The sequence below is a fragment of the Cydia fagiglandana genome, chromosome 1 (genome assembly GCF_963556715.1).
Source record: "Cydia fagiglandana chromosome 1, ilCydFagi1.1, whole genome shotgun sequence".
Lineage (NCBI taxonomy): Eukaryota > Metazoa > Arthropoda > Insecta > Lepidoptera > Tortricidae > Cydia > Cydia fagiglandana.
Genome location: NC_085932.1, coordinates 16,675,511 through 16,691,638, shown reverse-complemented (window position 1 = coordinate 16,691,638; position 16,128 = coordinate 16,675,511). Strand labels below are relative to the sequence as shown.

At 39.9% G+C, this 16,128-nt stretch overlaps 2 protein-coding genes across 10 annotated transcripts in view; one reads left to right on the top strand and one right to left on the bottom strand.

Moving 5' to 3' along the window:
• The window catches only part of LOC134665398 (muscle-specific protein 300 kDa), a 204,405-nt gene that overhangs the window by 85,707 nt on the left and 102,570 nt on the right, over positions 1–16,128 (bottom strand). For all 9 annotated transcript variants that reach the window (XM_063522347.1, XM_063522371.1, XM_063522355.1 and 6 more), the window contains 7 exons: positions 15,699–15,905; positions 14,944–15,177; positions 14,245–14,421; positions 12,709–12,952; positions 12,076–12,255; positions 10,579–10,953; positions 23–8,071 (listed from right to left, as the gene is read on the bottom strand). In XM_063522347.1, coding sequence (XP_063378417.1) covers positions 23–8,071; positions 10,579–10,953; positions 12,076–12,255; positions 12,709–12,952; positions 14,245–14,421; positions 14,944–15,177; positions 15,699–15,905 — 9,466 coding nt within the window. The remainder of the gene's footprint in view (positions 1–22; positions 8,072–10,578; positions 10,954–12,075; positions 12,256–12,708; positions 12,953–14,244; positions 14,422–14,943; positions 15,178–15,698; positions 15,906–16,128) is intronic.
• LOC134665842 (protein croquemort-like) overlaps positions 1–16,128 on the top strand; it is a 407,398-nt gene that overhangs the window by 321,872 nt on the left and 69,398 nt on the right. The gene's annotated exons all lie outside the window — the stretch shown is intronic.

Below are 16,128 nucleotides of genomic sequence, written 5' to 3'. Positions count from 1 at the left end.
TGAAAAAAAACTGACTACTCACCTGGTATTTATTGAGCTGATCCAATTTCTCCTCTAAAGTTGCTTTGGGAGAGTACGTCTTGAGACTCATCTCCGTGTCGCTCAGCCAGTGTTGAAGGCGATCATTGGCGCTGTCAAACTCGACCCATTGTTGAATCTTATCTTCAATACCTCGCTTCACATCATGGACAGTGGCAGTGAACTTTTCTAAGTCAGCCCTAAGTAATGCCAGTTCCCTGGACATTCCTTCTTTTCCTCTAGGCGATAATTTGGCACCATTGTTTTCAATTAAGTCTTGCAGTATTTTCAATTTATTGTTGCCAGTTGGAATAGCATCCAGTAGTTCTTGTATTTTGGCTAATTTACTTTGTAACGCTGCTTTGTTTCCAGTAAAATCTGATAGCAGGTGCAGACGATCCCACAGATGCTTTTGATAGTCTTGTAGTGACTTTTGCTGATCCGTAAACTGTTGGTATATCTCGAAGTTGCTTTCATGTTTATCAATAATTCCAGACAGTCTGCTTGTCAGGGCATTGTAGCGATCCCACACGGATTTTATGATGCTAGCCATTTCATCGTTTTCACCTTTCCCGGAGTGCAAAGAAGCAGCCACACTCTTTGCTTTTTCTGTAACTGTCTCAATTACTCTCTTGTGAGAATAAATTTCTTGAAGTAATGTCTTATTTTTCAGAAGCTTTGATTTTATTTCTTGGGCAGAATTGAGCACAGATTTTTCTTCTGCGTCCACAATTTTTTCTTTCTCATCGAGCCAAGACAACGTCTGCTGTAAAACATCTTGATAACTTGACCATTGAAGTGTTTGGGATTCGAATTCCTTTTGTTGCTGGAGAATTGAATCGTTTAGTTTGTCCCATCGTTCTCTAAGTGTTCTGATTTCAACTCGAATGTTCTCTCTACCATTCGCAGCAGTTTCAGGCAATACCTTATCACCAGCACTAGTCAGAATACTAATTTTATGTTCTCCATTATCTCTTTCCAACAAGAACACTTGTAGTTTATTACCCCTACTTTCAATAGTTAGCTTATCTTCTTTAGCTGCCATTTGAGAAACTTGTTCCTCTAAAGGTCTAAGCCAACTGTCAAATTCATTATGTAGTTGCACATACTTCTTATGATCAGCCACTAATTCACTCCAGTGATTGACGATTTCTTTAGAAATAACATGCAGTTGTTGATATCGGCTGCTAACTTGTGTGACCAAAGGTTTAAGACGTTCGACGCCACTTAATTGTATCAAACTATGCGAGTCATCTACAAATGTATCAATCTCCTTTTCTTTAGAGTTAATACTGTTGCGAAGGTCAACGTATCTTTGAAGCTGGGCTTCTTTTTCTTGTAAAGTTGAACATAAACTTTGATCGCGACACTTAGATTCTTTGTCTTTAAGCCATTCTGTGATAGATTCAATCGACGAATCAAACTTATTCCAAATTTCTAAGGTATGTTTCAACTTCTGTTCTGAAGATACGATGCCTTCAACCGCATTGCGTAACTGGTCATGTAAGTTATCTATTTCAGCTTTAATAGCTGCGTTGCCCGGTTCTGACGTGCTCTTGCTGACAGAAGAAAATATAGCTCGTATTTCATCAAGCTTCTTCGAACCTACCTTCTCAATGTCTTTCAAAGCAACTGCTGATTGCAATTTCCGTACAATTTCTGGCTTTTCTCCAACTGCATTTTCGATGTCAAGTAACTTTTCTGATTGAGATCCAAACCATTCCTTGTATTGCTGAATCAAACGGACTAAGTCCTCATGCCGCTTGACACAGTCTTCTAAATTGTCTTGCAGATTTTGAGATTTAGTAACAATGTTCTGGAATAATTGTTTAATGGACTGCAAATAGACATTAAGTGACGCATCATGTGTCTGGTCAACCAATTGTTGCGCTTTATCACAAACAGACTCGACAAGTTGTTGATGAGACATGATTTCCTGGTGCATTATTTTATGGTTTTGCAATTGCGCCTTCTTCTCTTCTAATGATGCCTTTAACTCTGTATGACGCTGCATAGCTTTCTCAACGTCTTTTAACCACTTTGTAAGTTGTTCCTGCGCTAGCGAGAAATCAGAAAATTGTAATAGGCACTGGTCTAATTTATTGACAGTTTCTTGGAAGCTATCGCCAAAACTATCCCACAGAGTTCTGATTTTACGAATCTTTTGACGAATGACCTCCCTGCCATCCGGGCTGGTATGTGTGTAAAGTTTCTCTCCTAAGCCTAAGAATTCTTCAAAAGCTGGCGTCTTCTTATTTCTTGTTTCATATAACTCTTTAGCTTTATTCTGTTTTTCTTGCAGAACAGCATAATCACCAACAATTTCATTTAGATCCTGTAGCTCACCAAGCATGCCCATTAGCCAGCTTTCCATATCAGTGTAATCATTCTCGAATTCTTTATGCTCAGACACAAACACTTCGTATTTAGATATAGTTTCACTAACAAGATTGTTTAGAGTATGGTATCTTGTAGCCAGTTTAGATGTTTTTGTTGAAATGTCAGTTTCGCTGGCAACATTTTGTGTGCTGCTAGACCTTGCCAAAGCGGAAAATTCTCCACTTCGTGAAGCTAACTCAGTCTGCATTTCTTTAACTTTTTGTAAATGAGCAATCTTAGCTTCTAGAGTACTCTTTAAGCTTTGATCTCTCAGTTGATTTTCTTTGATTTTAAGCCATTCTTCCAGTTCGTCTAAGGTTTTTTGACTTTCATTCCATTGTTTTAATGTTTCTTTGAGTTTCTCATCTTGGGCTTTGCATTGAGAAGAAAACTGATTCCATGTGGCACTAAGCTGTTCATATTCGCTTATGAGTATTGGATGTCCATTTGAACTTGTAGACTTTAAAAGGGAAGTCAAATGAGATTTTAAGCCATCTAAATCAGTTTCAATATGTTGTGCTTTGGATGTAACCTTTTCTATAGCAGCGATTTTCGAATCGACGTCATCTTTTTGTGAAACCACGCCATAGTTTAGCATGCTGTTTTCAGCTACTATATGATTGAGGCGATCACGAGTGTCTTCAAACATTTGGACATATTTTTCGTGTTCTGCGACATGTGATTCGGAGATGTTAATTCGATTTTGAAGCTCTTTAGCCATGTTTTGGTACCTGTCAATGGTCTTAGATAAACTTTTTTCAGCTTCATCATCAGGCATAAGTTTTATCTTTTCTGTCAGTTGGGTCAGCATTGACTGATGTAACTCTACCTCTTGATGTAAAATTTTATTTGCGTGCAGCTGAGCCTTCTTTTCAGGTAAGGTAGCTCCCAGTTTGAACTCACCTAGTTCCTTCTCTTTATCTCCAATCCATTTTTGAACTTGGTTAAAAGTATCATCGAATGAAGAACGTTTGTTGATTGTAGTCTCAATATCTTTAATGACGTTATTAAGAGAATCAGCCGAATCTTCAAAGTAATCTCTTAATGATCTGAGTTCATTCCTAACTGCTTCCCGATCCTCAGGTGTTATACCACTAAACAATGCTTCCCCAGATTCAATAGCATTATTCAAAAGTTTTTGGCCAGTTTCTTTGTTGTCGTTTAATTTCTTTACTTGTTCTAGATCGGTCGGAGTCGGTTTAGCATGTTTACTCATAGCTGATAGGTCCTTAATCTTTGCATTTGCATCTTGAAGCCAATTTTTAAATTCAGCTATTGATTTATTGTATTTACCTTTGTTTTCTTTCAAATCTTTAAGCCTGGCAAGGTGGTTGTCCATAAATTTGGAAACAGTTTGATACCTGGTGACTAAATGATTTATATATTGCAAAACACGTGAGTCTGTATTTTGAGCTATGATATTTTCACCTATACCCGTTAGTTTGTCGACTTGTTCACCGTAGTCTTTAATTTCTTTATTTAATGCTGTAATATCAGTTATTTTGCTGTCTATTTCATCTAGAGTAAGCAGATTAGCTGCTTCTTGTCTTACCCTATTTTCTTTTTCTTTTAGCCATTCTGAAACGTTTTCCAATAACGTTTCATAATCTTGCCAAGCTCCAATATTCTCTTTTAGTTTGCTCTTAATTTGTTCGTAGTTTGAGGTCAGCACATCTAGATTCTTTCTCGCTTTTTCTGTTTGCTGAGCGGCTTCTTGAGCGCAAGCTGGTTCGGCAACAACGTGTAATATGTCACAGGCTTCTTTTAACTCTTTAACCTTCGCGACACATTCAACTAATCCGTTTTCAACATCAGCCAGTGCTGCGTTTTTAACTTCTAAATTGTATTTATCACTTGCAGCATCGGGCATACACCATCTAGTTTTATCATCTAAGATTTTAAGATTTCTATTGAACATACTAAGCTTGTCAGTAAAGAGCTTTTGCAAAAAAGTTAGAAGCGTTGTTTCAGTTTTGTTAGCATGCACTACTACGCTTTCAAATCGTTTTTGTAGTCCGCTTAATTCTTTAGGAACTAGAGATTCGTAGAACCCAGGATAATTTGCGTTCATTTCCGAGACGTTTTGTGCTACATTATCAATCTCATCGCTTAACTCTTGTAATTTAGCTTTGCATAACTGACACTTCTTAAGACGATCCAAAATTTTCGCATTATCGCCTGTCATATCATCGCATTGGATGATGTCATCTCTTATTTTACTCACACTGTCTGACAATCGCTTAATATTATCTTTTAATTTGTTTTCTTTAGTTTCTAAGGATGATACCGCAGTCTCGAGGTTATCAGCTAATGATTGTAAAGCTTCAAACTCATTATCTAAATACTCAACTATTGATGAAACTTGGCTGACAGGAATGTTTTTATTGAGATTGGTTATCTGTTCACATTTGGCTTTAATGCTGTTTTTCAAGCCAGCATATATTGGAAGTTCCTCTTTGTACTTGGTCAAATGGCTGTGTCCGAATCTTATTTCTAAGTTATCACTAGCATTAGCTAAGTTCTGACCCGTTTCACTTAACCAAGTAACAACTTGGTTCTTCGTATCGTCAATTTGCCTCCATACAATGAGTTGAGATTCTAAGTCTTGGATGCGCTTAATGATAGCGTCATTCGCTTTCTCCCATTGAGTTTGAGAGTTTAAGAAAGCTTCTTCCAAAGGACTAGTATCAAAACCACCTAAAGTAGAAGCTTGTTTAAGGACTGACTGCTTAATGAGGTCCATTTGATCCAACAATCCTTTGGACCGTCTAAGAATTTCATAAGCTTTTTTAGCTTTGTCTAAAGCATGGGCTGTTTGCACGTAATCATGAGGAGCATCTTTGCATTCACTGTAAAGTTGATCTGCTCTTGTCATTTCCCGGTCAAAAGCGACAGTAAAATTTTTCAACTCCTGTAAGGTAGATGAAAGAAGTATATATTTGTTCTTTGTATCGCGCACTGAATTTACAATCTGGTCCCAGTTATTGTCAGCTGCCGTCAAGGCATTTTGAATAGTGCCCATATTTGGTTGATCTTCCCGCATCAAATGTAGCCCTTCTTCTCTTAGTTCTTTTCGTACCGACTGTTTATCCTTAAGTTCTGCATCTAACTTGTCAAGTTCTTCAGTCATATCTTGAATTGAAGCTTCAGTCAGAGGTACCGGTTTTTGAGCCATTTCATTTAAGACGGATTGGACGTTGTGTAATACTTCTGCTAACGCATTATGCTGTACATTGAATTTGTCCCACCTAGCTCCTACCTTTTGAACCAAATCTCTCTTCGTCGTCACTTGGTTGAGCAGAGCATCCGCTTTCATTTCAATTTCCTTAACAAGACTCGTTGGTGATATCATTCTACCTGAATTTTGGTCTGTAACCTTGACACGTGAAGGTCCATCTAATAGAGCAACGTTGCTCTTCCATTCAGGTATCTTAGTTATCACGTTGACTAGTTCTTGGCGTAATATTTCGTAGTTCTCAGGAGTGAGTTTTGGACCATCTATTTGGTACTGAATATGCCCTAGTTGTTGCTTATTATCTTCGTACCAGTTCAAGAGGTCTGACCATTTCTGTAATACGCTCTTGTTTTGTTGAATATTGTTTTCAATAATTTGGTAATGCTCTGCGATGTTAGAGTAGGTTTCGCTCAAAGCACGCGATTCATCAGGATGTGATGAGAGCGTCATATTCTTGATTTCGTTGTAAATGTCCGTAAATTCTGGAGCTTTTGCGGCATGTTCTTGGAGCAGAACATGCATAGATTGCAGTGTAGGTTCTACTTTGTCCGCAGCTATTTGATCATAGCTTTCAGTCTTTCTCCTAAAATCAGTAATCCAGTTATCGAATGTATGCAATTTGGTCATGAATTCCTGACGGACAATTATTTTGTCCGATAGCTCATTAACTCGACCTCGAACTGTTTCGGCCAAATCATTTGTGCGTTGTTTAATACTAGCTACATTATTTTTTAACAAAGTAGCTCCTTCGGGTTGTATGCTGTGACATATATTGTCACAAGTCTGAGACAAACTAATAATTTTAGCTTGCTGTTGCGAAATTTCATTGCCAAACGACTTTAGTTTGTTCAATTCACGGTCTAATTTTTCAACTTGTGGAGAATCGATAGTAACACTTCGACTACTTATAAGTTTTTCTCCATTTTCTATCCATGCTTCTAATTTCTGTGCCTCACGTTCAAAGTTCTCCCAATTAGTGACTAATTTGTCTAATTTATTGTTCCATTGATCTGCTTGGTCGTGAATTACCGCCCATCTTGAGTGAATAGCGTCGACTTCGTCGGGAGCACTTGTTTTGCCAGATAATTGATGGCTCACGCTTGAAAGAATCTGAAGGTTCATCAACTGTTTGTCACAATCAGTTAGCAATGCTTTAGATTGTTGTTGCATTTGCTGCGCCTCAGCTAGCGTTGAAGGTTTAGGTACACTGCCTAATTTAGCTTCAGCTTCTTCAACCCAAGGTTTAATTTCAACTACCCCTTTTTGATACTTTTGCCAGCTTGCTAAATCATGTTCTACAACTTTGGTTTGATGTTCTGTTGAACGCTGAAGATCAGCCATCATTTTTTCTAACAAGGCAACTTCTCCTTTTAGCCTGTTTGCGTCCTGGACTTTGTGTTCTACGGCTAGTTTAGTTCCTTGGTCTGCGACCTCCTTGATGATGTCAAGTTTTTCAGCAATTACTTTCTGCAATGCTTGTGATTTTAAAACTCGTTCTTCGGGAGTAATGTTTTCAGATCGAATATGAGAAATTAGTGCTGGGCTTTCTTTCTTTATCCATTCACGAACATGATCTAATTTATGTTCTATCTTTACCCATTCTTCGTTGAACTTCTCTAAATGTACGACTTTAGTTTGAACTTCATCTTGCACTCTATCCAGTTTCATTCCAATTGCTTCGAGGTCTTTCTCAATGACAGGCTTGGGTTTGTCAGCAGTCAGCGACTGCAATTGAGCGTAAGCTTGCTGTAACTGCGGAAGCTTTTCAGATTTGGCTCTTTCTATATCAGCATTAAATGTCTTTGTTTCTTGAAGCTCACGGGCAATGTTTGTAACGCCTAATTCCAAACCAGGGTGAGCGACATAATTTTCTATCCTATCAAGATCAGACAGTAATTCTTCCTTTTGATACTCGTAGTTGGACCACACCTTCTGCGTATCGCGCAGTTTATGAAGGCGGTCATTGGATGTCTCGTAAGCAGCGTTCCAACCGGTCTCGAGATTTCTTACGTCTTCTCTTACAAAGGCAGGTGCATTCGCGTCCTTGATCAATTCCTTGCCACGCTGCAGCATCGACATGACAGAAGGTCGCTGGCGGTCGAGCTTCTGTACAGCCGATTGTTGTTCCATAACCAACTGTTCCACGTGTTGCAAGGATTGGGGTTCCGGTTCTATCATAGCTTGTTCTTTCACGCTTTCAAGAATACAGATCACTTCATGAACCTCACGGCGATAAGTGTAACATCTCGTGTAGGTCTCAGTCTTGATCATTGTGATCTCGATTGTTGGGATGAGATTTTTGTATCGTGCAATGAGGTTTTCAAGTTTGACTTGTTCTTCTTGAGCCTCAAGCTCTGAGCAATGGTTAGTCAGCATATCCAGTGTCTGTACAAGCCACTTCATGTCTTCACGCTTCCTGTCTGCTTCACGGCAAATGTTCTAAATAGAAATAAAATAAAATTTATCACATATTAAAGTTTCAGAACTGCTTAAATTAAGATAACTGTGTTTCATATTTACCATCAGTTCCCTCAACTGTTTAAAACAGGCAGCATGTACAAATAATATTAGAGATTTTAAAACATAATTTTAAGGTGGTTCGCTTTTCATACAAAATTCAATCAAAGCTCATTAAGTAACTACACACTATTAGTACACAAATATTTCCGCATTTATCTTCTTTCGAATATTCGTTTGCGCGAAATTAACAGGAAAACAATGTTTCATACAGAAATCATGCAAAAATCATAGTTAACTTTTCATCAATTTTACGTATGTGTGTGTCACAAATGTCGTGTACAGATACATTTGCGACGTTGCCATACCATTTCCGACGTTGCCGGGCTGACCACGGCTCGAATTTGGAGTGCCGTCATGTTTAGTGCAATTTTATTGACACTGATATTTGACAGGTAGTTAATTGACCTAAGCGAGAAGTTCGTCAGCTTAGCTAAGAACTATCATGGCGTGTTATGCAAGCAGTCGCTTTTTTGCTTGCAAACGGAAGATTCCCGGTTCGATCCCCAGTAATTGTATGCTGGAACATAACTTTTTGTATTTTTGTTACACCTAAATTTCGTATTGTTTTTTTTTTTTATTTAATTTTTCTTATTATCATAAATCGATTATTAAGTATGGGCTACACGTATTCTTTTATTTTTACAAAGATAATTAGAAATTATACTCTACCTAATCTCTCTGATTTTTACAATCAGGACATCCTCACTGCAATAAAAACCGGGCAAGTGCGAGTCGGACTCGCGCACGAAGGGTTCCGTTCCGTGCCATAATGCAAAAAAAAAACAAAAAAAAGCAGAAAAAAAACGGGCAAGTGCGAGTCGGACTCGCGCACGAAGGGTTCCGTACCATAAAGCAAAAAAAAAAACGGAAAAAATGCAAAAAGAAAACGGTCACCCATCCAAGTACTGACCCCGCCCGACGTTGCTTAACTTTGGTCAAAAATCACGTTTGTTGTATGGGAGCCCCACTTAAATCTTTATTTTATTCTGTTTTTAGTATTTGTTGTTATAGCGGCAACAGAAATACGTTATCTGTGAACGCTACGCTATCACGGTTCGTGAGATACAGCCTGGTGACAGACGGACGGACGGACGGACAGCGAAGTCTTAGTAATAGGGTCCCGTTTTACCCTTTGGGTACGGAACCCTAAAAAGAAGTGTATAAAATTTCCTGTGGTTAAAAATAATGGAATCTTGACGTGTCTTTTAATTGAAAAACACATTTTAAAAATAAGTTACGGCAAATATGTAACAATTATAAATCTAATACGATCATTTATATTCTTCTGCTTTCATAAGTAATCGTTTTTGATTTTTAAAAAACCTGATAACACTGAGTATGTGGGGGAAGCGCTGCTGGCCTAGCGGAAAGCAATTCGGAGGTCGCGGGTTCTAACCCCGGCTCGTACCAATGATTTTTCGAACTTTTGTACGAAATAGCATTTGATACCTACCTATTTATACACCGATACCTATTTTTCGGTGAAAGAAAACAATGTGAGGAAACCGGACTAATCCAAATAAGTTTACTCTCTGGGTTGGTAGGTCAGGGCAGTCGATTTCGTAAAAACTAGTGCGCATGCCAATTCTGGGATTAGTTGCCAAGCGGAGATTGAATATCTGGGAGACCGACCAAAGCTTACAAAACATAAAAACTCAAAAATGCGCGTTTTCTCATAGACCTAGCTAAGAGATCAAACCCCTTATAGCAAATTTCATCGAAATCGTTAGAGCCGTTTCTGATACCATCCAAATATATAAATAAATAATTATATATCTAATAATTGCTCGTTTAAAGGTAAGATAACACAAAGGAGAAACAAAAAGAAATTACCTACTCGCACCAGTCTTGAACCCCAATCCTCTTGCACGTATTTCCACGAACATACCGTTACGCTATTGCAACATACTTACGTTGTGTGAAATTGTCTACTACAAGGATGACGGAAACACTGTTTGCATGTGTGAGTAATAGTAGGAAAAAGCGTGACAGCAACAATCCGTCGAATTAAAAAGGTGGTTTTTGCACAATGAAGTATTCAATGTTTATTTTAATAGTTCAATATTTACTTAAAGAGTGCGCGAAACATACTTTTAAGTATACAAATACCAAGACCATTTCACAAAAAAATAAAATCTGAAATTTTGCAAAAGTGGTGCCATCTAGCGAGAGTTAAGTTTTGAGTAACCTAGGCGAACCACCTTAAGAGGCCATTATGATAAGTGTCATACAGAAAGATTATCTGCTTTAACTTTGTCGCAGATATTCCAATATAGATCAGAAATATACAAACAATCATTCGATCAGTTTATTGGTTTATAATGCTAAAAAATGCTATGCTGAAACTGCTAAATAGTACCTTATTCGCTTATTTTGTTGTATCATTAACCTACCCTGACGGAAAGATACTGAAGAATATCACTAACCTGGAATATAGTCTTCTCTCGTTCAAACGCTTCAGCAGAGTCAACTTCTCTGACAATGCTATCCATAGTCTTGTCTACGTGGTCCATCCACCTTTCCATCTCACGGAACTTCTCCCTGTAGGCGTCCCACTTGGCCGGGATCCTCTGTAGCTGCTGCCGGAAGTTCTCCACTCTGTGGACGGTGCTCTCCCATTGCTGTTCACACCTCCTCAAGGCTTCTTCAAGGGACGTATCATTCGTCTGCTGGGTGTAACTGGTGGAAATCTTTTTCAGGTTCTGGAGGCAATGTTCCACCTGCATCACCTTGCCTTGGTTGCGGAAGTATTCCTCGTTCCTGATGAGAATGCCATCTGCGTCGTCGCTTTGGTTGTATGCCTATAAAACGAATGGCGTGTTACATAATTCAATTAAAGCAACAGGTTACAATGATTCAGTTTCAAATTCAGTAAATCCTTATTACTCGGAAATTAAATTTTATTTATCGAATGATTCCATTGTAGGTATATTAAACTAGGTTTTATGATTAGAGAAATAGCAAGGTGGTAATCACGACTATGAGGTAAATACGGAAATACAAGTATGTAAGGGGAATGGCACTTGTACCAAGGCATAGCAATTGCCCTGATTGATCTTACAGTGTACTTAAATTTAAGACCAGGAGTGTTCCAGTACGAAACAAACTGTGGATTCCCTGTGCATTGGGTCCAAACTCACAAAACCAACAAATAAAACACTTAACTAGACACGAACATTTACTTTGCAGGTATTTAGAATTCCTGGAAATGCCAATTAAAACACAGAAATATGCAAGTTTTTTAAACAAGAAACAGAAAAGAGTTAAAAAGTGAGACACTCGGATATAATTTTACGTAAGAAACACCACTCAATTAAAATGTCAACTAAACAAAAAGATTTTACTTTTTGACTATTGTCCCCACCTCCGATTTATTTTCGTTTAATGAAGACGCCATCTGTGAATAATGCTCACGTCAAAACCAATAAATGTTATTTTAGTTATTTCATAATAGTTTTGTTAGAAGTCTGTGTTTAGATGAAGTTATTTATGGTGTCCTTTGTATTGTGTAAAGTGTGTTTTGAGTGTTTTGTTTGTTGCGTGAAACGACAAGTGTGAATGACAGATCAGAAATCGCAAACAATATATGCTATGTTCGACTTAATTTAAAAAAAAAACCTATACCTGATGGTGATGAACTGTTTCAAGTGAGCCCGCCGCTTGGAGAGGCGATCTCTCTGTGTTCATGCAGTGCGCAAACGGTTTGTCAAGGCGGAGTTAGATTATTCGAGACCCTTAAGGCTCATTTAGACGGTGTGAGAAATCGCAAGCGAGTTTCATTACATTACGGTATTTGATTGGTCGGCTCAGTTGGACGTAACCAATAGTCCTCAATGTAACTAAAATCGCATACGAGTTCGCGCGCCGTCTAAATCAGCCCTTACAAACAAGGCCTTGTCGTGGCAGAACTCAGCATACGGTACCTGTTCCTCGTAGACGATCTCCTTCTCGATGTCCTTGATGCAGTGCGAGAACACGGCCTCGTCGAGGCGGAACTCGAGGCGCATGAGGTGCGGCGGCGCGCGCGCCAGCAGCTCGCGCCAGCGCCGCTGCAGGGTCTCCACCGTGCTGACTACTTGCGGCCGCTCTTCTTCGCTGACCAGCTGGAAGGAGCATTCAATGTAAGCACAATGTGAACGAGAGTCATACCTCTTTATTCATAAAACTTACGGGCCTGATTTAGTTAAATTATGTTTTATCCCTACCTGACAAATACATAAGTCAAAATGACAGATAAGAACAAACGATTATTAGCTAATTGAGGTTTGTAGCGCGTTTATGAATAAGGGGGATAATGTGCGCGAGTAATTTACGTCATAACGTACCACTAGTCATATTTTTAATTATGACGCATGACCATTCCTGTCTGCTTACAGGGCAAATGAGCTCAGAGTTCGCGGTGGGCCCTCAAACACAATCATCTTATCAGCTTCCTTGGAAAGACTTCTTGCGTATGTTAACACCCTGTTTAGAGTCGACTTGGTGGGTAGGACCTCCGAAAGCTACGGTGCCCCTCTCTAACTTTTGAAAAGTTTCTTTGAGTATTCATTTCTCACCTCTATAAGCTCCCGTCCAGAGCGAACGAGCTCAGACACGGCCCTCTCATCGGCTCCCTGGAAGAACCTCTTATGGAAGTCCACGGCTTGCTTGGAGTCGACTCGGTTGTCAGCCAACAGGGCTTCCGCGCGGGAGGCCCATTCCTCCACGGAACGCTTCTTGGTCTCAAACTCTTCCCAAGCGCGGGCGAGTCGCTGCAGCTCGGCCTCGCGGCGTGTCGCTTCCGAGGACACATGCGCAAATCTGTAAATGAATAACGGTGAGTAAAAAACACAAAAGACTGTCTGTTTGTGCCTGTTAGTTTAGTATTAGGTATGTCTCTATCTGTGAGTTCCTATAATTGGGTTCCTGAATCTACGATAATTTCTATGTTCAATTTGTTTGTTGTGTAATTTGTATGTTTCTGTATGTGAGGTGTGCAATAAAGAGTATTGTATTGTAGTGTATTGTATGTTAATACCATAGCTGTTGGATCTCCAAATGAATAAAATAAAATAAAATTATAGAATTATGAGCTTCTAGTGTTTATGGGGGGATATAGCCTTCATTATATTACATAGTCTGAGGCCCACTTGCACCAACCCACTAACCCCGGGTTATGCGGTTAAACAGTTTACTAAGTGTCAAATTGTACTGGTAATCCATGGTAACTCCAGGCTTAACTGGTTAACCCCGGGTTAGTGGAATGGTGCAAGTGGGCCTGATCTGGTTAACTCGCCCTGACCTATATTAGTATTATGTTAAGATCGTCGACCGCGAACTCCAAAGCTGTAACTGAGGATGCTACTTCATTCCGCTAAGATGAAAGACAGACATACCAACTATAATTGCTAAATGTATGTCTGCTCAATTCGCTTGAAGATATCACGTTAACCGATGAAAGTTTGTTCTTATGTAAATAAGGGCCAGTTGCACCAACCTTTGACAACATTTGACAGACTGATCAACGTCAGCCGGCGCGTCCCGGCGTTTTACTATGAAACTTTCCATACATGAAAATTTAGCGAACCCTTTAACGATACGAACAGTTTGGTGTAAGCGACCCTAAATGTACATTACAATGTACATAATCGCGTAATCTAATTTGAACGTTGATTAGAGACTTGGGGCGGCGTCTACGTGACAGAGGAGGCGATCCCCGTTCAGGCTCCTATCTAGTCCAACAGATATCGCTTGCCATCCAGCGCGGTAATGCCGCTAGCATCTTTGGCACTTTTGGGCTGGGTGGGAGTCGGAATGGGGCTGATAGTGTAAGTAGGATAGTATATTAGTAATATGTGTAGATTTTAAGTTAGGAAATTGTATGTAAATTATTTAAGTAGATTTTAAGATTGACTTTGATTTGTATTTGAAAATAAATATATAATTTATAATAATAATATAAATCCATTTGAACGTTTCATGAACCGAATAAAGTAGCATTTCTTTTGTTTCATTGCATTTTAAAACAAACGAAATTCGTTCCAATTTACTTACGGCTCAAATAAAAAAAATTAAAAACTGTATATGTTGGGTCTTAGGAGAAGAGCCGATACCTGTCATTGAGATCTCTCATGAGGTGCACTTGCTCCGTGACGTCAGCGCTGCGGTCCGCGTCGGCCGACTTCACGATGTTCTGGAAGACCTTGTTCTTGCTCTCGAGCATGGAGCGGTAGTACGTCGTCCGTGAGAAGAAGGACCGGTGGATCTCGTACTGCTCTTCTATGATTTCACTGTAAGGCAAGCAAGATGAATCAGTCAAGATCATTCTTGCAAAAGCTGTCTTAGCAATATGATAGATTCCAAAATTCATGAAAACCTATATCACTCTCAATCTATGAATCGTCTATCAAGATATTAAGTAATTGAAGATCCAATAAATATGATTTAGAAAGGAGAAGGCAATAGGGAATATTACGCAAAAATCTTTGCAGGAAGTGCCACTAGGCTAGCAGGCACTAGCACTCTAGCGATAGAGAGGCAGATAACGAAATTTCGATTTTCGCTGTAGGCTTTGATGCATCAATGTCATATTTATTCGTTACAATTTATTTGTGAAAACTAGTCAAAAAACTGTTTAAGGCATAGTACCTATGTATAAGTTACTCTATGGTTTACGACAAGTCCCAGTGCTGCACTCTGGCGGCAGATCATTGCAGTAATACTCCCTATTACTTTTCGAAGAACATCTTTTAACTCGCTGAGTCAATTTTGTCATTATGTCAGTGAACCACCAATGTTCAGGTAAACCCTACCGTCTAGTCTGGTGTGTCGTGGCCAGCGCCTCTTCCGCCTTGTCCAGCCACTGGCCGATCTCCCGCTGGCCGGTCTCGAGGGACTCGTGCTGGACGAGTAGCTGCCGGTACTGGTGCAACTTGACTGGCACGGTGGCGCGCACTCGCACTAACGCTTCCTTCTGCTGCTTTAGCTTCGCCATGTTAGCTTCTACCTCGTCGCGGGGTAGCTCGGCGATTGCGTTTTGGAAGGTCCTGAAAGAATACGTTGTGTTTTAGCTCTCTTGTATTTAACCTAAACAAGTATGGAACATCATTATTAACCCCCCGATCCTGTTTAAAATTCTCCTGAGTTAATCGCATGTCAAACACGCAACTTGGCAAGTAATTTACAAAAATTTCGCGTGCAAACCTCACCAACCAATTTCGTAACTAAGCCTAAAGATTCAGATAAACGGTACCAGAACCCGCAAACGAGTTGTTTTGTTTCATTGACGATGATTGAAGTACAAGAAAAACAATCGAATACACTAAAGCAGGGTTTACCAAATTGCGGCCCGCGATCCGGATCCGGACGCCGACCTATTTTATTTTTTTGCTTTTTTAATAAACTCGAGTAGAAATGGACCACGATGGTCATTTTATTTTAAGATCCGGACCCCTGAAGAAACGAATTGGTGACCCCTGCACTAAAGTAACAAAACCGACACGCGTGCTCTCGCTCTCGCACCATCCAAATGAGCGTCAACTCGTCAACATTCAGACTTATTATTTACCTGCTTATGGTCTTAAAGAGTTCCTCGTGGTGCTCAATCTCGCTGTTGAGCTGCAGCAGCTGGTCGATGTAGGCCTGGATGTCCCGTGTGGCAGCACGCGGCTGGCGCGCCAGCAGCGAGTCGGCGGCGCGCAGCCACGAGTCCAGCGCGGCCGCGCCCGCCGCCAGCTCGCGCCGGTGCCGCAGCGCGTCGCCGCCGCGGACGTACCTGCACATACATGTCTTGATTTTAGACGTTTGAAATACTACTCTACTGTGTAAGGTCCGGGCTTTACTTAAACACACCTTCGAGTGTGCGTTTACACATAGGGGACAATTTTTTGTAGGTTCCGATGGCCATTCCGTACAAAGCGATTAAGTAAACTTGGTCGTACACAAAATTAGTCTGATTTATCTTTTCTGGAGGCGATCGTTAACAGAAAACCGGGCAA